The 20,852-nt window shown below is 42.8% G+C and overlaps 1 protein-coding gene across 3 annotated transcripts; it reads right to left on the reverse strand.

Annotated features, from left to right (window-relative positions):
* Positions 1–28: 28 nt before the first annotated feature.
* On the reverse strand, positions 29–20,751 carry brpf3a (bromodomain and PHD finger containing, 3a). Of its 3 annotated transcripts, XM_014166244.2 has the most exons (13): positions 20,405–20,749; positions 12,974–14,482; positions 12,574–12,730; positions 12,353–12,484; positions 12,040–12,168; positions 11,613–11,925; positions 11,211–11,498; positions 9,463–10,032; positions 7,436–7,505; positions 7,263–7,339; positions 4,563–4,660; positions 1,577–1,731; positions 29–1,358 (listed from the first exon to the last, which is right to left on the reverse strand). In XM_014166244.2, the coding sequence occupies exons 2-13, from the start codon at positions 14,461–14,463 to the stop codon at positions 1,163–1,165; spliced, it is 3,675 nt and encodes a 1,224-aa protein (XP_014021719.2). In that variant the 5' UTR covers positions 14,464–14,482; positions 20,405–20,749; the 3' UTR covers positions 29–1,162. The 3 variants fall into 3 exon arrangements, 2 of the variants coding, with proteins under 2 accessions (XP_014021719.2, XP_014021720.1); XM_014166245.2 differs by lacking the exon at positions 9,463–10,032 and having other exon boundaries at positions 20,405–20,751; XR_006761429.1 differs by lacking the exons at positions 29–1,358; positions 1,577–1,731 and adding an exon at positions 7,687–7,740 and having other exon boundaries at positions 4,561–4,660; positions 20,405–20,751.
* Positions 20,752–20,852: the final 101 nt, after the last annotated feature.

The following is a 20,852-nucleotide window of genomic DNA, read 5'->3' on the forward strand; positions in this document are numbered from 1 at the left end:
TTCGATTTTTCTGAGACTAAGAACAAACAACCATTTAAAACAATTTATTTCTTGTGAGAAAATATTGTTTCAGACAGATTGTAGATCTTGTGGTACAATTCAAATTAGAAGATCCAGAAGTCCTTTGCCACCTCAGTCAAGGAGGCTGGTGCACTTTTATGCCGTGCCAACTGACCACATCTCAATAAGTATTGTCACTGATACAAATAGCTACAGAGCTTCGTACATACATTTATTTTTTAAATAACACTTTCAAATTGTCACACGATGTAAATTAAAATCTATTTTGATTTTTTGCATTCCTTAAATTACTTTGTGTATTATAAACACAGACATTTACATATTTACAAAAGGATGTGCATATGCTTCTACACATGCACATAAGAGTTATATCACATTTTCTTTTTATAGCTATGGCTTCACAGCTCATATATTCTATAAACCTTTTCTAACTAACAGATTGTGCTTTTCAAGTCATTGGAGGTTTGGCAAATAATATTTAGCCAAGTTATTGACCTTGTTAAAAGTGGTTGCAGTGACCGCTGACATGACCGGTGAGAAACAGCATCATCTCCATTGTCCTGACTAGACATTCAAAAGTCCTCATGTTCCATCAAATAGCTGCAACAAGCATCCCATTTTCATTTCATATTAAAAAAATAATAATAAAAGAACAGAAAATTGCTTCACAATGTGTAAAAATATGTTGAAGAAGCATGGTATTTCAATGACAAAATACAATCTGAATATGCTTTGAATCTAGCAAATCCCTTTTGACGATAAAATAAATACAATGTATTTACTTGATGTGTTGATTCACTTGGCCTAAAACAACCATAATATTACTAGACTCATTGCAACGGAGTGGTTGTGTAAAAGTCATTAAAAACTAAGTCACAATGAATAATCACATTTTATCATGTCTTTTAGGAACTCCTCTCACATTTCCCCCAAATTCCAAAATGATCATGTTCACCCGAAGAGATGAGAGTCAACCAGACCATCACTCATTTCAGTATATCAAACCACTCAAATTCCATGTCCACCTTCTGGTGAATTAATGAAGATCGGGTCGTTCTTCTCTCACTCAAGCTCTTTGTTATTGGTTTGATCCCTCCTAACCAGACAGATTGCGGTGGATTTGCACACTGATAAAAATCCTTCATATGAAATTGGAGGGGTTGAAACTGAGGTTCCCCTTGGCGTGGTTCATAACGTGGTTCAGGTGTATCATGGCACGGTCGTATGCCGTGTGTACAGACTTGCGGACGCTGGGCTTCTTTCCCTCCATCAGCCGCAGTTTGTCCACTGTGTCATCCATCCCCATTGGCAGCAACTTGTCCCGTGGCAGCCATTGCCTGAAAGGCAGCAAGATGGTTCAACAGAACGACAAAAACAATAGGAGGGAAAGCTCTTTAGACCAGCTCTATTTTCCTGGATAGTCACCCGTTAAAGTGTCCTAGGGTAAGGAATGTTTTTTGGGATACAATATGAGGGAATCAATAGACACCCACATCAACTATCCAGCAACTATGTGAATTATCATTCAGCAGAACGCTCATCTTTACTTTCTTACCAGGTCCTTTTGGTGTCGAAGAACAGCACGAGGTAGTGCCTCTCCCCTGTCGCTTTCTGCCTCCGCTCCCCCAGTTTGAGCACGTCCCCAGGAGGCACGGGGATGGGGATGCCGTTGTGAAGAAGCCCTTCCTGAGGCATGTCAGGGTCAACAACCTGGGGAAATCAATTGGAAGTTTATGTATCCTGTAACTCTCTGTGCTACAACAACGACTGGTAAAGTCAAAATCAACTACATCTAAAAGAAGGTAACTTGTCAACCATTACGTGTGCCAAACCAAAAACTCTTGAAAATCAAGCGAAGTCTATTGCAGTGCTTTCAGAAAGTGTTCACACCCGTTGACTTTTTTTAAATGTTGTTGTGTGACAAAGTAAGATTAAAATGTATTTAATTGTCATGTTGTGACAACGATCTACACAAAATACTCTTGTCAGAGTGGAAGAATGTACATTATTTTTTTAATTAAATGGACAAAACACTAATATATTTTTTATTACACAAGTATTCAACCACCTGAGTCAATACATATGAGAAGCACCTTTGGCAGGAATTACAGCTGAGAGTCTTTCTGGGTAAGTCTCTAAGAGCTTTCCACGCCTGGATTGTACAATATTTGCTCATTATGCTTTTTAGAATTCTTCGAGCTCTGTCATGTTGGTTGTTGATCATTGCTAGACAGCTATTTTCAAGTCTTGCCATATATTTAAGTCAATTTAAGTAAACTGTAACTAAGCCCCTCAGAAACATTCAATGTTGTCTTGGCAAGTAACTCCAGTTTGGCCTTGCGTATTAGGTTATTGACCTGCTGAAAGGTGGATTTGTCTCACAATGTGTTGGAAGCAGACCAGGTTTACCTCTGGGACTTTTTATTTTAATCCTAAAAAAGCTCCCTAGTCCTTGCGGATGACAAGCATACCCATAACATGATGGAGCCACCACCATGCTTGAAAATATGGAGAGTGGAACTCGGTGATGTGTTGTATTTGCCACATTTTTTGCAGTATTACTTTAGTGCCTTATTGCAAACAGGATGCATGTTTTGGAAGATGTTTTATTCAGTACAGGCTTCCTTCTTTTCACTTTTCACATTTAGGTTAGTATTGTGGAGTAACTACAATCTTTTTGAGCCATCCTCAGTTCGATCACAGCCATTTAACTCTAACTGGTTTAAAATCACCATGGTGAAATCCCTGAGTGGTTTCCTTCCTCTCCGTCAATTGAGTTAGGAAGGACACCTGTATCTTTGTAGTGACTGTGTATTGATACACCTTCCAAAGTGTAATTAATAATTTCACCATGCTCAAAGGGATATTTACCCATCTACCAATAGGTGCCCTTCTTCGCAAGGCATTGACAAAACATTCCTGGTCTTTGTAGTTGAATCTGTGGTTGAAATTCACTGCTCGACTGAGGGAACTTAAAGATAATTGTATGTGTGGTAGTCATTCAAAAATCATGTTACACACCATTATTGCACACAGAGAGAGTTCATGCAACTTACAGTGTGCCTTCGGAAAGTATTCAGACACCTTGACTTATTCTAAAATGTATAAAATATTTGACAAAGCAAAAACAGGTTTTTAAAAATTTGTGCAAATGTATTAATAAAAATAAAAAACAGAAATAGCTTATTTACATAAGTATTGAGACCCATTGCTATGAGACAGTGAATGTCAGAGCAAAGACCAAGCCATGAGGTCGAAGTAATTATCTGTAGAGCTCAGAGAAAGGATTGTGTCGAGGCACAGATCTGGGGAAGGGTAACAAAACATTCCTGCAGCATTGAAGGTCCTAAGAACACAGTGGCCTCCATCATTCTTAAATGGAACAAGTTTGGAACGACCAAGACTCTTCCTAGAGCTGGCTGCCCGGCCAAACTGAGCAATCAGGGGAGAAGGGCCTTGGTCAGGGAGGTGACCAAGAACCCGATGATCACTCTGACAGAGCTCCTCTGTGTAGATGGGAGAACCTTCCAGAAGGACAGCCATCTCTGCAGCACTCCACCAATCAGGCCTTTATGGTAGAGCGGGCCAGACGGAAGCCACCCCTCAGTAAAAGACACATGACAGCCCGCTTGGAGGCACCTCAAGTACTCACCGACCATGAGAAACAACATTCTCTGGTCTGATGAAACCAAGATTGGCCTGAATGCCAAGTCTGGAGGAAACCTAGCACCATCCCTACGGTGAAGCGTGGTGGCAGCATCATGCTGTGGGGATGTTTTTCAGCGGCAGGGACTGGGAGACTAGGATTGAGGGAAATATGAGCAGAGCAATGTACAGAAAGATCCTTGATGAAAACCTGCTCCAGACTGCTCTGGACTTCAGACTAGGGTGAGTAGGACAACAACACTAAGCACACAGCCAAGAAAAAGCAGGAGTAGCTTCAGGACAAGTCTCTGAATGTCCTTGAGTGGCCCAGCCAGAGCCCGGACTTGAACCCGATCGAACATCTCTGGAGAGCCCTGAAAATAGCTGTGCAGCGACACTCCCCATACAACCTGACAGAACTTGAGATGATTTGCTGAGAAGAATGGGATAAACTCCCCAAATACAGGTGTGCCAAACTTGTAGCGTCATACCTAAAAAGACTAATAGCATACCTAATCGCTGACAAAGGTCCTTCAACTTAGTACTAAGTAAAGGGTGTGAATACTTACGAAAATGTGATATTTCAGTTGTATTTTCTTTATACATTAGCAACCCAATTTTGTATAAAAATTTTTTTATTTAGGCTTGCCATAAACAAAGGGGTTGAATATTTATTGACTCAAGACATTTAAGCTTTTCATTTTTGATTAATTAGTAAAAAAATAAATACATGTAAAAACATACTTTCACATTATGGGGTATTGTTTGTAGATCAGTGACACAATCTAAATTTAATTCATTTTAAATTGAGGCTGTAACGTGGAAAAAGTTTTGGGGTGTGAATACTTCCTGAAGGCACATACAATGAATGAATGACATAACTCATGTTCTCTCACCATTGCTGGGTATGATGGATATCCACGACACTTAGCCCAGACCAGGTCCAGTGGTGTGAGCTCTGTCTGACTTTCAAAGGGCAAAAGCATACTCATCCCTGAGGACAAAGACAAGGGATGTTTAACTCAAATTGACATGGATTTTATTTTATTTTTTATATATATATATATATATATATATCATGGAATTCTAGAATTTTATAGAATTTTCTAAAATGGACAGTCAGGTCCAAAATGATAAAGATGAGTAAAAAAAGACTAAAATAAATAATACAATTATTTTATACTAATACAACTGCTCAGAGAGAGATTTTGTTTAACAAGTAATACAAAAAAAATAGTTTTAAAAAGATAGGGGTCAAAATTGGCACCACTGTTTTCAATACTCTGCAAAACTCCCCTTGCGATGACAACAGCACTGAACCTTTTTCTAAAATATTTGATGAGATTGTAGAACGCATTGGGAGGGATCTTAGGCTATTCTTCCATACCGAATCTTCCATTTCTTTGTGGAATTGGATGTGTACTAGGGGTTATTGTCTTGCTGGAAGGTCCACTAAGTTTTAGCCTCCTGGCAGAGGCAACAGTGCTATTGGCTAAAATGTCCTGGTACTTGGTAAAGTTCATGATGCCATTGACCTTAAGGGTCCCAGGACCACCAGAAGCAAAATAGCCCCAGAACATCAAATACTACCATATTTTAAAGTAAATATGAGTTTATTTTCTGCATACAATAAAAAAAAAATTATAATCACACCAAACCCACCACTGGTGTGTGTGTGTGTGCAAAAGAGCTCAATTTTCATGTTATCTGACCATAGCACCGGTTCATTCCAAGTGCCAATGCCGTTTAGCAAACTCCAGGCGTTTACATTTGTTGGTTGCTCTCAATAAAGGCTTTTTTCTATCTCATGTTAGCTAGCTGATATTTCTCAGTCAAATCACAGCTATGCCAAGATAGCAAGAACTAGTGTCTGGAATGTGTTTCTTGAGACACTCGTTCTACAACACCTTGCTACTCGCTAGTATAATCAAATAATGTAGCTAGCTAGTGTAACCAACTCACCGTCAGCAACAACACCAGGCACAGTCTTACGTTTGATGGTTGACAGCCAGAAAAACTTGTAGCTAGCATTGGCTGTAATACCTTTCCTGGACATCTGATTGTTGAACAACTTCTACGGAAGCCCATTTTCACTAGAGTAGCTATTTCCTGATCAATATGTGCAGTAGTGCTCTGCTATCCAACCCGAGCCTGACAGATCCCAGCATTTTGCACCGGGTTAGGGCCGGTAAGGCCAGTTTTTTTTCATCAATAACTAGGGTACGGGCAAGGCATCACTAAATTGATCACTAACATTTTGAAGCAGAGCCATTTGCTCGTGCTCTGACTAAGATCATAACGTGGTGTCAGAAGTGCTTCAACCTCGTCAAATATAAGACAGGAGAGATGGAGAGATGTTCCTTGACTTTTGTCAGAGTTTAGAATGACGATAAGTAGCTACAGCGAACTACTCTCTCATCTCTCTACATTGAGCAGAGCAGCCCAAGCGAAGACGTTACTATGGCGACTCAGAGCACCATGGGCAGAGCGCATTGCAACTAGGGAGCGAGCGACAGAGAGAGGAGCAGGTAATGGATTTACTAAAGGAGGAAGTTATTTCTGATTTGGGTGGTAAATTTGGCAGAAGCAATCGGGCCTGGATATGGTAGGGCCTAAACGTCGCGGGCCTGGGTATGGTAGGGCCTAAACGTCACGGGCATAGGTAGGACATGAGCATTGCACATCACGCTACTGCCAAAGATACTCGTGTTGTCTGTGGAATTTGTTTTGCATGGCCTGGTGCGCCGGGTCTGCTCATTTTCGACCATTTCATTGGTGCTCCTAAGATGAGGTCTGCACCCGCCCAGGGCACCGGGCGAACTCGTCCAGTCTTTCCCAGAAAACACGGTGCCCCCTACGTCTTTATAGGCAAAAGGGGCATGAATTGTTGACATAATTGTAATCCAAACCCTCAAGTAAATCATGATGCAGACGAGACCGACATGATGACCAAAATGATCCTATTTAAACTTTGTAGTTAATTTTGAAACTAGAATAAATGCTTCTGACTCATATAGATGCAACATAGGCCATTTTCAAAAGGAGAAGTTGATTTTCATGGGAAATTGACCTTTAATAAGTGTATTATTGTTTTTTTAGCAAAGAAATGTTTTGCCTGAAGGTCAACCAACATTTGTCTCTTTTCATTTGTAAGTTCTTTGCCTTTTCCCATGGTGATGGTTGACAAAGGGATTTTACATGGGTGTTACCTCATTTTTATACCCCGGTGAAACAAGAAGCCATGGAAGGCCACAATACGGTTCCTTAAACTGAGATTACATTTTAAAAGTAGAATGTTAATGCAGATTTTATTTATAACACTTTAGAGGTGGCAATCATGTTGACCCCTATCTTTGAGAGAAAAAAATGATTACCTTTTCTCTGAGAAATTGTATTAGTACAAAATAATATAATTTCCCCAAAAACATGTAGAATACAATATAGCTTGGTATTTGTATTCTTCATTTTATACAGTCTTTTTTGCTCATCTTTATCAAGGGTGCCAATCATTTTCTACCCAACTGTATACATCCATATTTGCGAAAACAAAGCTATTATGTCTGACCCTAAGGTATGTGGTGCCTGGACACACTCACCTGAGCCTCCATTCTGCCTCTCTGGGACTTTAGCCAGAGCTGGTTTACCACGACTGCGTTTGGGTAGCAGGGGGGCACTACATCCATAGACAGAACAGAGGGAAGATGTATAATATTTCTGAATATATTCCACCTTGAATATCAGAGCATCAGGTGTTCAGAGAGATCCTCACCTGTGTTTTTGGTCATTGGATGGTGGGTCTGAGGAGTCCTCTTTGTGCTTTCCTAGCCCATTTGTCAAGCCTAGTAGAATACAAATTCTGTTAATTGATATCATCATCATTATCTACCCTCTCTTCCCTTATTCAACCCTCACAAATAAAGGGTGAAGACATGTTTTCCTTTATAACAAGTAATTTGTTGTTTACAAGTAACTTGTTAATACAATCACATACAGCTTTTCTTTTCATTTTTTTTATTTCACCTTTATTTAACCAGGTAGGCCAGTTGAGAACAAGTTCTCACTTACAACTGCGACCTGGCCAAGATAAAGCAAAGTTACACATAAATACAGTCAGTAACACAACAGAACAATCTATGTACAGTGTGTGCAAATGTAGAAGAGTACGGAGGTAAGGCAATAAATAGGCCATAGAGGCAAAATAATTACAATTTTAGCATTAACACTGGAGTGATAGATGTGCAGATGATGATGTGCAAGTAGAGATACTGGGGTGCAAAAGTGCAAGAGGATAAGTAACAATATGGGGATGAGGTAGTTGGGTGTGCTATTTACAGATGGGCTGTGTACAGGTACAGTGATCGGTAAGCTGCTCTGACAGCTTATGCTTAAAGTTAGAGAGGGAGATATAAGACTCCACCTTCAGTGATTTTTGCAGTTCGTTCCAGTCATTGGCCGCAGAGAACTGGAAGGAAGTGAGGAAAAAGGAAGCGGCAAAAGGAAGTGTTGGCTTTGGGGATGACCAGTGAAATATACCTGCTGAAGCGCGTGCTACGGGTGGGGGATGCTATGGTGACCAGTGAGCTGAGATAAGGCGGTGCTTTACTTTGCAAAGAGTTTTATAGATGACCTGGAGCCAGTGGGTTTGGCGCCGAATATGTAGTGAGGGCCAGCCAACGAGAGCATACAGGTCGCAGTGGTGGGTAGTATACGGGGCTTTGGTGACAAAATGGATGGCACTGTGATAGACTACATCCAGTTTGCCGAGTAGAGTGTTGGAGGCTATTTTGTAAATTACATCGCCAAAGTCAAGGATCGGTAGAATAGTCAGTTTTACGAGGGTATGTTTGGCAGCATGAGTGAAGGATGCTTTGTTGCGAAATAGGAAGCCGATTCTAGATTACATTTTGGATTGGAGATGCTTAATGTGAGTCTGGAAGGAGAGTTTACAGTCTAACCAGACACCTAGGTATTTGTAGTAGTCCACATATTCTAAGTCAGAACCGTCCAGAGTAGTGATGCTAGTCGGGCGGGAGGGTGCGGGCAGCAATCGGTTGAAGAACATGCACTTAGTTTTACTAGCATTTAAAACCAGTTGGAGGCCACGGAAGGAGAGTTGTATGGCATTGAAGCTCGTTTGGAGGTTTGTTAGCACAGTGTCCAAAGAAGGGCCAGATGTATACAGAATGGCGTCGTCTGAGTAGAGGTGGATCAGAGAATCACCAGCAGCAAGAGCGACATCATTGATATATACAGAGAATTGAACCCTGTGGCACCCCCATAGAGACTGCCAGAGGTCCGGACAACAGGCCCTCCGATTTGACACGCTGAACTCTATCTGAGAAGTACTTGGTGAACCAGGCGAGGCAGTCATTTGAGAAGCCAAGGCTATTGAGTCTGCCGATAAGAATGCGGTGATTGACAGTCGAAAGCCTTGGCCAGGTCGATGAAGACAGCTGCACAGTACTGTCTTTTATCGATGGCGGTTATGATATCGTTTAGGACCTTGAGCGTGGTTGAGGTGCACCCATGACCAGCTCGGAAACCAGATTGCATAGTGGAGAAGGTACGGTGGGATTCGAAATGGTCGATGGTCTGTTTGTTAACTTGGCTTTCTAAGATTTTAGAAAGGCAGGGCAGGATGGATATAGGTCTATAACAGTTTGGGTCTAGAGTGTCTCCCCCTTTGAAGAGGGGGATGCCCGCGGCAGCTTTCCAATCTTTGGGGATCTCAGACGATACAAAATAGAGCTGGAATGAAATGACAGAGCAAATGTAAATTAAATGTTTTGTATCTACCGTCCTCTTTGACGAGATGGAGGGGCTTGTCTGCCTCGCTGTCAGAGTTGGACCCTCTGGACCTCAGGTGGTGGGATGACGGTGAGGAGGGTGTGGGCGGCGTGGGGGGAGGGGCAGGGTTGGAGTGGGTGGTCACACTGGGAGGTTTTGGAATGGTGGGGGTACGGTCCAAGCCATTGGTTTTACCCTCAGTGGTTCGTCTGTTCTGTAACTGAGCCGCCTTGTTCTTTGCGAGTCTTGCTCCATTTTTAGCTTTCTTGAACAGAACGGATGTACGGCGGCCAACTCCAACCAAAGGACAGGCGTTAATGGGAGGACTGGGAGTCTCCAAAGGAGAGACCTCTTGAGAAGCCTCCTCATGTTTGCACGGTGTCGGTGTCTCCCCAACTTCAGTATCATCATCACTCCGCCCGTTGCCCCCACTACGGGAGGATCTCTGGCGCTTGTAGGAGCGCCCTGGTGACCTTCGCCCTGTGGTCACTAGGCCCAGTAAGGGTGGTTCAGGGGGGGCATCGACTGGCAGGGGGGACGACACTGGGCATGAAGGCTCTAGTGTTGGTGGAGAGTCATCTACAAGAAGGAAACATACATTTATCACTTTGTTAAAGCTCAGACACACCGGTAGGATTGTCAATGTTTGCCTCCCGACAGTACTTAGCACCTCTGAACAATGTCGGCAGTCAATCTCTTTTGTGTTCACACAGCAAAGACAATGGAAGTCGTCAGCCACTCAGCCTTGTTAAAATACTCCAAGCCAGAAAGTGGCAGTAGCGTTGTTTGCATATCCATGTTTATTGCTTATGGTCTAGAATCCAAGATATCTGCACTAATGTTGCTATTTTGTAGAAAGCCCTTGTTGTTACTAGCCAGATGGCCACAGCTAGATAACTACCTAGCAAGATGACGAAGAGACAATTGAATTCACTCTCCATAAACCGAGACCTGCCATTTACCACATAGAACCTAAATATTTGTACAATTTTAAAACATCTCCTGCCATGTCACTGATGCGTCGTGAAACAGTGTTGTTTAAAGAAGGCATTGTCTGTATAGTTTTTTGGCCTTTTCCCCCAGCATTGTCCCGGCCATATCCACGGCAGCAGGACAATTAAGTCCTCCACAATAGTATGGGGCTTGCGTGTCCTAGTCACTCGGTAGCTCACCATATAAGACGCTTCTAGCCCCTTCTTATTAATGGTATCTGTTGCTTTTATACATGTCTTACATTTCATCGAAAGTCATCTTTATTCTCGATCAAAGAACGCCTGTGGCTTATTTTTCAAATTGCCATGTTTTGTTTCTAAATGTCTGCGCAAGAGTGAAGGTTTCCCACGAGAGAGTAACGGTTAATGTGATTAGATGTTAATTATTTGACTAGGCTACCTGTGGTTGACATTGTGTTGTTATTTCGCTGAACACTAGATGGTTTAATAAAAGTTTTGGCAATGAAACGAGGCTACTCAGGTGAGAAACAAAACCTCACCCAAATGTATAGCTCCGTTGGAAAATATAAATGTACTGTTGAAAATGTGCAGAAAAAATTGGCAAAAAATATATAATAAAAAAAATAAAAAAATCACTTTTTTATTTGGCGTACCCACCACGACATTGCGCATACCTCACCCAGTTTGGGAATACCTGCTTTAGGGTAATAAAATCAGAATTGCACAACAACAAATCAATAATAATCAAAAATCAATTCTAGAAAGATTAGTAGGGTTGGAAAGCAACTAAATCCCTTCTCTTACCTGTCCCCGGGGTAGAGGCTGATGTTAAAGGGCCGTTCTCCACATTGCCCTTCTCTCCCATTTCTTCTTCCCCCTCTTCCTCGACTTCTTCTTCTTTCCCATTGAGAGACTGCGAGCGCTGCTGCTTGTGCCCGATCGTGTTGATCTCTCTGCGCAACAGCCGGATACGTTTGGTTCTCCCTCCACTGGAGCGCATGGACGTCACCATGTCCAGCTTCTCCAGCAGGGCCTTCAGCTGCTCCTCTGTGGACAGGTGGAGCCTGTTGTCTGGGTCCAGGAGAGAGTCCACTGTAGAGAGAACACAAAAAGAGGAGAAAGAGAAGAGGGACATGAGTTATGATTGTGAAGCTTTATTCTCTGAATTCCATTCCACGGTCAACCCAACCTGTGAGCTGTGCTCACCGTCCTCCCAGGTGCATTGGTAGAAGCCGTGCATGTTGGGAAAGTCTGGGAGGTGCATGCCCGTGCTGGGGTCCAACCCGATGCTCTGGGCCTGTCTGTGGGCGTGGCGGAGGACGGCCCCTCCCACCTCCCGCAGATGCAGGGCGGCTCGGTGGAACGCGGTCTCCTTGGAGTTGTACCTCAGGCAGTTGGACACCATGAGGTTGAAGTCGCCCTCCAGGTCTGCAATGGAGCAGTAAGCATGGGCCTCCAGTTTGGCACGCATGCTGGACAAGTCCATGGGCTTGGAGATGAACTCCAGATAGTCCGGGACCTTCAATTAAAAACATACAAGTGAACAAACTTTTCAAGAAAGAAGCAGGTGAGAAAATCATTTCTAGAAGCTGAATTGTAAAGCAATGCAAAAAATGTATCTAACTCCACTAACCTCTGCTAGATTCACAGGCTGAGAGAAGATCTGTGCCGTGTCCTTCTCCTGAAGCTGGTCCAGGGTGGAGCGCAGCAGTATTAACGCAGGGGTCAACTTCAGCTCCAGAGCAGCCTGATGAAGTTTCATCTGGAGGGAGAATGAAAGAGGGGGAGATAAAGAGGTAATATGAAAGGGTGCAGAGTCATTTAAGGAAAGCAATTAGACAGATACAGAGATTGTAAAAATGCATTATTTTCATACGTAATATGCAAATGGCAACTCATGATTATACAGTATGTAAAAGCATGGCCTCCACCGACTGACAAATTACCTGCTCTCTCTTTAGTCGCTCTCTCTTGCGAATGAGTTCCACCAGAAGTCGGGCTCTCTCTAGGTCCTGCCGCAACTTCTGCCAGTACCGTAGCTCCTCCCTTTGCGCACTAAGCTTCTCATCAGGCTCCCTCTGAACACATGCAAACACACAATTTACATTTCACTATCAACACGGGATCTATAATTGACATAAAGCCCCCCCCCCTGTATTTTCCTGACCTGCTCAGCAGTCTTGTGAGCCTGCAGATGCGAGTGCAGGCGCCGGATGAGAGGCATGCCGTTTCGGGATTGACGTTTCAGCAGCCAGTAGTTGTGAAGCCTCTGCATGAACTGGTTCTTCCTCTGGACAGCAACCCCAGTGCAAATCTTGTTCAGCCTGTTCATGACATTGCAATAACTGTTATTCATATTTTGGCATCTTCCCACTGTATAGATAGTGTGTTAGTAGTTAGTACAAGGCAGTTGTACTGTTCCGTTAAACATACATTATTATTAGGCTATAAAAATGTGCTCTCTAAACTGAAGATTACTCAAAGCAAATATACCGGTAGTAAGAAGACAAAAGAGAAGAATTCTACTGGGAGTGTTGTGTTGGTAGAAGGGGTGTGGGAGGGCTGACCTGTGAGACGGGATCTGAGGCACCAGCAGTACAGGCACAGCAGAGCGACGGGTCGTCTGACCTTTCTTCTTCTTCTGGCCCTTGGGAGTCTTTTTACTGGGTGGTGCCAGGGGGCTCTGAGTGTATGACCTTTGACCTCTGTTCCCCCTTCCTCCCACCAGCCTCCCCTCCACATCACCAGACCCATCTCGCCTTAACCCGACCGGGGAGTGATTCTCACAGAAGGCAGTTTTCTTTACAGAAAAGGTGGTTCCGTTGACTCCGGTCTCTCGGACCGGGTCGATCTTCATGAAGAGGCCAGCCTTCTGGGCACAGGTGACATGGAAGGCCCGGTAACAGTTGGCCTTGTGGCACTGGATGGACGCGCCCCAGCCTTTCTGCTTGCACAGGTGGCAAGTGAGCTTCCAGCGGGCTGGGGGGATGTTGTTCACCCCCTCCACGGGCTCCAGGAACACCGTGTTGGCAAAGCACACCTCTGGTATCCATATGGCACAGACTACGTGGGCCCAGCGTCCATCACTAGTCTGTTTGAAGGCACCTCCCCGGTTGGGGCAGAGCACACAGTCCACGGGGCGCGAGGGGGACTGCAGACAGCAGCGGCACAGCCACTGACCCTCAGGGATGTAGGGCACGCCGTAGCACTCCTGGTGGACGGCCAGGTTGCAGATGTCACAGAACAGGATGACGTTGCTGTTGAGACACTCGTCGTCCAGGCAGACGCAGCAGAAGGCGTCCTCGTCTATGGCACTCTGGGACAGGGCCTGGCTCCGTGACTCCAGGATGGACTCCCTCTCCAGACGGTCGATCAGCAGCTCAAAGGTATCCGGGGAGACGGAGGCGTGGCCATCAGACACCCTCTTTTGGTTGACCATCTCCAGCCAGGCCAGGTCCTCCTCGTCCATGTCGTACTCTGCCTCACAGTCCTGCTCCTCTCCTGACTTCTCTATGAACCGGTAGTAGGCTGCAGGGAGGGGAGGTGCGGCTGAAGGACACAGGGAGTCCAGCACGCGGAAGGTGGGCTCAGGGAGAGGGCTTTGGTGGGAAGGGTGCTGGGAAGGATCGGTTTGGCTTTGCGTGTGTTGCTGACCGCCAGAACGTCGGCTCAGGTGAGACGAGGTTTTGCTCTCCCTCCTGCGGCCCTTTGGGTTGGGAGGTTTGCGCCCTGGTCTGGCTCTGCTCTGGGTTTGTTCGCTGTTCTCTTTGTTACTGTTGCACTCAACAATGTCCTGAGCCATCATCTCGTCCTCTGTGATGACTGGCAGAGGGTCTGTGATGTTGATCCTGTGAAGCCTTCCATCCAGGTCCACCTCCACCATCTTCTGGGCCTGAGCATATGTCAAAGTCTCTCTAGATGGAGATAGTTGCAGTCTATAGGGGGAAGGCGGCCGTGGCCTAACACTGGAGACCCTGCCCCTTCCCCTTCCCCGGCCCCGACCCATCTCAAGCCCAACTTCTCCAGCACTGCACCCCCGCCTCCGCAGCCTCCTCATGGGGGTTTGCACTAGTTTCCTAGAATGAAGAGGGTGAGGATGGAGTTATGCAAAAGAAAGCAATTATGCAATTCACAATAAGTCAAAAGAGGAACTAATTAGAAGGTATCCTTCATTTGAAATGTCATGAATGATGATTACATAGCACATTAGGATAGAGAGACTATAACTTAAATGTATGTGAGATAAGGAAGACAACCCACCAGAGGAGATTTGAAACAGTCAAACACCAACTTATCAACATACAGTAGCTAATGCACTCACCAGTGCCAGCCTGCTGCAAGTTTGTGCAAGAGAGACTCACAGGAACATGCACATTACATTTTCTGCTCAAAATAGGGCAATTCAACGGTAATAGTACTGAGACTCAGATTTCAATTTTTTTTATTTAACCAGGCAAGTCAGTTAAGAAGAAATTCTTATTTACAATGACGGACTACCAAAAGGCCTCCTGCGGGGGACGGGATTCAAAATAAAAATAAATAAAAATATAATACAAACACACATCACGACAAGAGACAACACAACACTACATAAAGAGAGACCTAAGACAACATAGCAAGGCAGCAACACATGACAACACAGCATGGTAGCAACACAACATGACAACAACATGGTAGCAACACAACATGACAACAACATGGTAGCAACATAACATGACAACAACATGGTAGCAACATAACATGACAGCAGCACAACATGATAAACATTTAAAATGTATGCCAAACAAAAAACATTCATTTCAAAGTACAACAAACCATACAACTCTGCAACTTTTACACTGACATTTTTACAAAAACATTTAATGGAAGAACTGTGCAGATGCCAAGTTTGGTAACAGAATTTCTGTAAAATCTCCCTTGCTTTTTACGTGACATTTAAAAAAAACAACTCTTAAATATCTGCTCCGAATTAAGATTCAATGATGTCTGCTATGACATGGCACCCTGAGTGTGAAAACATATCTTTGGTAATTAAACTACAGTAAGTGAAGTAGATTTACACACGGTAACAGAATTGCAGAAACGGAATTTCATCATGGGTCCCTGATCTGTACTATACAGAAATGCATAATTATGTATAGTTCATGATGATGTATCCTAAATAGGTGCACAAACGTAGAAATATTTAATATCCTCCTTTGCATATTTGGGTATTATTCTACACGTTGGCTATTATAATGAGCTCTGCCACCAATCAAGACCAAATTTGGTTGGTCCAGACCAAATGTGAACCAATCATAGACATCTATGTTTCACAAGTTTGGAGATAAAAGTACAGAACAGTGGAGTATAGTCAAGTAGAGTACAGTTCAGTACCATACAGTAGAGTACAGTAAAGTATAGTTCAATACATTATAGTGTAACCTACCCATGCTTGTGTGCTCTACTATGTACAGTACAGACCTCTACTCCATTCTATAGGACTGTACTCTACTTTTCTTTACTGTACTGTGCTCTACTGTACTGTAATGTACTGAACTATACTACTTTCTTAACTGTACTGCGCTCTACAATACTGTACTGTACAAACTTGTGAAAACTAGACGTCTATGATTGGTTCAGATTTGTTCCGGACCAAATCTGAACCAATCATGGACGTCTATGTTTGGGCCAAATCAAGGCCGGTCCAGACGTCTGTGGATGTTGAAATCAAGTTCAGGGCGGATTGACCAAATTTTAACTACTTGTGAACGTCCGTTAGCGGTCGGTGCTCAGTGGTTGAGAGGGCTGGTTACAGTAAATGGAAAGAGGGGGCTCATGGGGTAGGTGTCAGTAATAAAAATGTATGTGAGTGAGTGGTTGTCCAGACTTTTCACACTCTTGTGAAACAGTTCAGCTGAACATAACAGTATGCCAGTGGAAGGGAGGACAGTAGCAGGTTACCCAAATGTGGTGTGACTATTATGATATTCCCATTGTAGCCAAATCAATTGCAGAAATTCCGTTAATGATTTTTTGGGAAATTCTGTTACTGATTTTGTAACAGAATTGAGTTTAAATCACTTACTAATTCATAAACTAAATTTGAATGAGTAAAAACACTGACTAATTGATAGGTCTACTTTTACTTGTTACTTCTGTTCATTTTCTTTATCCTCCCTCCTCATGAGGGAGAGAAATTTGAAATTATCTTAAAGATATGTGGGTTTTTGGTAACGTATATTCAAGGCACAATGCAATGTTTCCTAAACTTACAGAAGGCAAAGAAACTTATCCTAATCTAAATAGTGATATTAGTCGGCAAGGGTCTTTTTATTTAACTAGGCAAGTCAGTTAAGAACAAATTCTTATTTTACAATGATGGCCAAACCCTCCCCTAACCCGGACGACGCTGGGCCAATTGTGCGCCGCCCTATGGGACTCTCTATCACAGCCGGTTGTGATACAGTCCAGGATTGAACCAGGGTCTGTAGTGACACCTCTAGCACTGAGATGCAGTGCCTTAGACAGCTGCGCCATTCTTTACTTCAAAATTGTGTTTCGATGTATTTCTAATACCTTTTAAGGTTTTATCTGGTAGATGTATTCCAAGAAATGAAAGGCTTTAATTATTCCATTATAATTTTGGGGATTGAAAATGGTTGAACAATGTATAGTGCTTTTATACCCCTTGACTTATTCCACATTTGTTGCATTACAGCCTGAATTCAAAATGGATGAATAAAAATTCTCACCCATCTACGCATAATAACCCATAATGACAAAATGAAAAACTTCCTAGAAATGTTTGCTAATGTATTGAAAATTAAATATACTGAACAAAAATATATATGCAACAATTTCAACGATTTTACTGAGTTACAGGTCATATAAGGAAATCAGTCAAGTGAAATGAATTCATTTGGCCCTAATATATAGATTTCACATGTCTGGGCAGGGGTGTAGCCATGGAAGGGTCCTGGAGGGCATAGGCCCACCCACTGGGGAGCCAGGCCCAGCAAATCAGAATGAGTTTTCCCCCACAAAAGGGGATGTCGAAGTCCTGGGGTGACGTGGTTACACATGGTCCGCGGTTGTGAGGCCGGTTGGACGTACTGCCAAATTCTCTAAAACGACATTGGAGGTGACTTATGGAAGAGAAATGGACATTCAATGCTCTGGCAACAGAGGGTTCACAAGTGGTGCAGTGGTCTAAGGCACTGCATCTCAATGCTAGAGGCATGACTACAGACCCTGGTTTGAGTCCAAGCTGTATCACAACCAGCTGTGATTGAGAGTCCCACAGGGAGGTGCACAATTGGCCCAGTGTTGTCTGGGTTAGGTTTTGGCCGGGGTAGGCTGTCAGTAAAAAAAATATTTGTTCTTAACTGACTTGCCTACTTAAATAAAATAAGTAAAAACAGCTTTGGCGGACATTCCTGCAGTCAGCATGCCAATTGCACTCGCTCTCAAAACTTGTGGAATTGTGTTGTGACAAAAACTGCACATTTTAGAGTGGCCATTTTATTGTCCCCAGCACAAGGTGCATCAGTGTAATGATCATGCTGTTTAATCAGCTTCTTGATATGCCACACCCGTCAGGTGAATGGATTATCTTGGCAATGGAGAAATGCTCACTAACAGGGATGTAAACAAATGTGTGCACAAAATTGGAGAGAAATAAGCTTTTTGTGCATATGGAACACTTCTGGGATCTTTTATTTCAGCTCATGAAACATGGGACCAACGCTTTATATGTTGCATTTATATTTTTGTTCAGTATACAAGAATATCTAATTTACATAAGTACTCACACCCCTGAGTCAATACTTTGTAGAAGCACCTTTGGCAGCAATTACAGCTGAGTCTTTCTAGGCAAGTCTCTAAGAGCTTTCCACACCTGAATTGTGCAACATTTGCCAATTATTCTTTTCAAACTTAATCAAGCTCTGTTAAATTGGTTATTGATTATTGCTAGACAACCATTTTTAGGTCTTGCCATAGATTTAAGTCAAAACTGTAACTTGGCCACTCAGGAACATTCACTGTCTTCTTGGTAAGCAACTCCAGTGTAGATTTGGCCTTGTGTTTTAGGTTATTGTCCTGCTGAAAGGTGAATTCATCTCCCAGTGTCTGGTGGATAGCAGACTGAACCAGTTTTTTTCCCCCCTCTAGGATTTTGCCTGTGCTTAGTTCTATTCGGTTTCTTTTTTTCTCCTGAAAAACTCCACAGTCCTTAAATATGCTTGAAAATATGGAGAGTGGTACTCAGTAATGTGATGTATTGGATTTGCCTCGAACTTGACAATTTGTATTCAGGACAAGTGAATTGCTTTGCCACATTTTTTGCAGTATTACTTTAGTGCCTTGCTGCAAACATGATGCATGTTTTGGAATATTTGTATTCTGTACAGACGTCTTTCTTTTAATTCTGTCTGTTAGGTTAGTATTGTGAAGTAACTACACTTTTGTTGATCATCTCAGTTTTAAAGTCACCCATTGGCCTTATGGTGAAATCCCTGAGTGGCATCCTTCCTCTCCGGCAGCGGAGTTAGTAAGAACACCTGTGTCTGTGTAGTGACTGGGTATTTTGATACGCCATCCAATGTGTAATTAATATCTTCACCATGCTCAAACATATTCGATGTCTGCTTTTTTATTTACCAATAGGTGCCCTTCTTTGCAAGGCATTGGAAAACTTCCCTGGTCTTTGTGGTTGAATCAGTGTTTGAAATTCACTGTTCAACTGAGGGACCTTACAGATAATTTAATGTGTGGGGTACAATGATGAGGTAGTCATTAAAAAAACACTGTTGCGCACAGTGACCATGCAACTTATGTGACTTGTTAATTAAGCACATTTTTACTCCTTATGTGACTTGTTAAGCACATTTTACTCCTTAACTTATTTAGGCTTACCATAACAAAGGGGTCAAATACTTATTGACTCAAGACATTTCAGCTTTTCATTTTTATTAATTTGTAAAATTTTTGAAAAAACATAATTCCACATTGACATTATGTGTGTGGGCCAGTGACAAAACATCTACATTTAATCCATTTTAAAATTCAGACTAACACAACAAAGTGTGGAAAAAGTCAAGGGGTGTGAATACTTTCTATGGCAATGTATATATGCCTTAAAGTCTAAGAGAGACTCTTAGCTTTCATTTGACATGCTCTTATGAACTTCACATGTTCGTGCTCCTGGGACCTTTCACATGGAAATGACCAATAGCCACACAGCAGAAGAGACATTAGGCCTACTGATTTGCAATCAAACAAATTATCACAGATTCATCTTGTATCAGAAAAATACTAAAAGCAATTTGGTAGCTATTATTGTCACTGAGGTATGATTACGGGGCTGCAGGTAGCCTAGTGGTTAAAGGTTGCTAGATCGAATCCCCGAGCCGACGAGGTAAAAATCTGTCGTTCTGCCCCTGAACAAGGCTGTTATAACCCAATGTTCATTGTAAATAAGAATTTGTTCTTAACTGACAAGCCTGGTTAAATAAATAAAAAAGACATCAGTTTCTATGCTGCATATCTAACATTACATCCAATCACAGCTCGAGAACATTCCACACATCTATATGTAACCAATCAACTGCTCGTATCTATTTTTCTGCTCACATAGTTGGGTTGCAGGGCGCTAAATACCAAACCGACCCGACTGTCAGCCATTTTATCCATACAACATTTGCAGTCACTATTATTGTGAACTGATAAGTAACCTATAAAACAGTGGCAACAACATAACCGTGGCACTATTGTTGGGTTAACACTGTGCACAACTACAAGTATCATGTCGGCTAGAATGCCGCAATATGTGTCCTCGTATGTGTACGCAGGCTACAGACCCTTCAAACACAACTCGAACGCTAGCTAACGTTTTAAGTAGCTAACGTTACTATTTGATAGCTAGCTTTCACAGGGCACATTTAGCTCGACATGACGAGCGCCATATTTTATGAAGCAAAAACAAACAAGTCAGCCAAAATGTCGGAAGTGTTTACCTTGTTTAACGTGATCCTATGATATGCGCGAGCCAGAGAAAGATAACGTTAGCTAACTAATGTTGAAATACGACCGACATGCTAGTAACAAGCTATGCCATTGCTACCCGGTAATTTCAGGGGCGACAGCGTCATCTTCAGCACTTCAGTCCTCCATGGTGACTTCAGACAAATGCTCAAACTCGACCTGGTTACATATCTGTGATTTTTGGACGTCTTCAAATTGAAACACCTACACTAAATGGTACACACAATAATGCAAGATGTGTCAGATTGTTGTAGCTAGCTAGCTACCTTGGGATGTAGCTAGATATTCAGTCAAGATGGCTTGAAAAAAACGCCCCTTTGGAGAAAAAAAAACGAGCACAGCCTAATTTTACCGCGTACACTACGCGCGTTCGATTATGATTGGCCAGCACAGAGAACCCATCGCATCGAGTTGTAACGG

Source organism: Salmo salar, chromosome ssa22, assembly GCF_905237065.1.
Source record: "Salmo salar chromosome ssa22, Ssal_v3.1, whole genome shotgun sequence".
Taxonomy (NCBI): domain Eukaryota; kingdom Metazoa; phylum Chordata; class Actinopteri; order Salmoniformes; family Salmonidae; genus Salmo; species Salmo salar.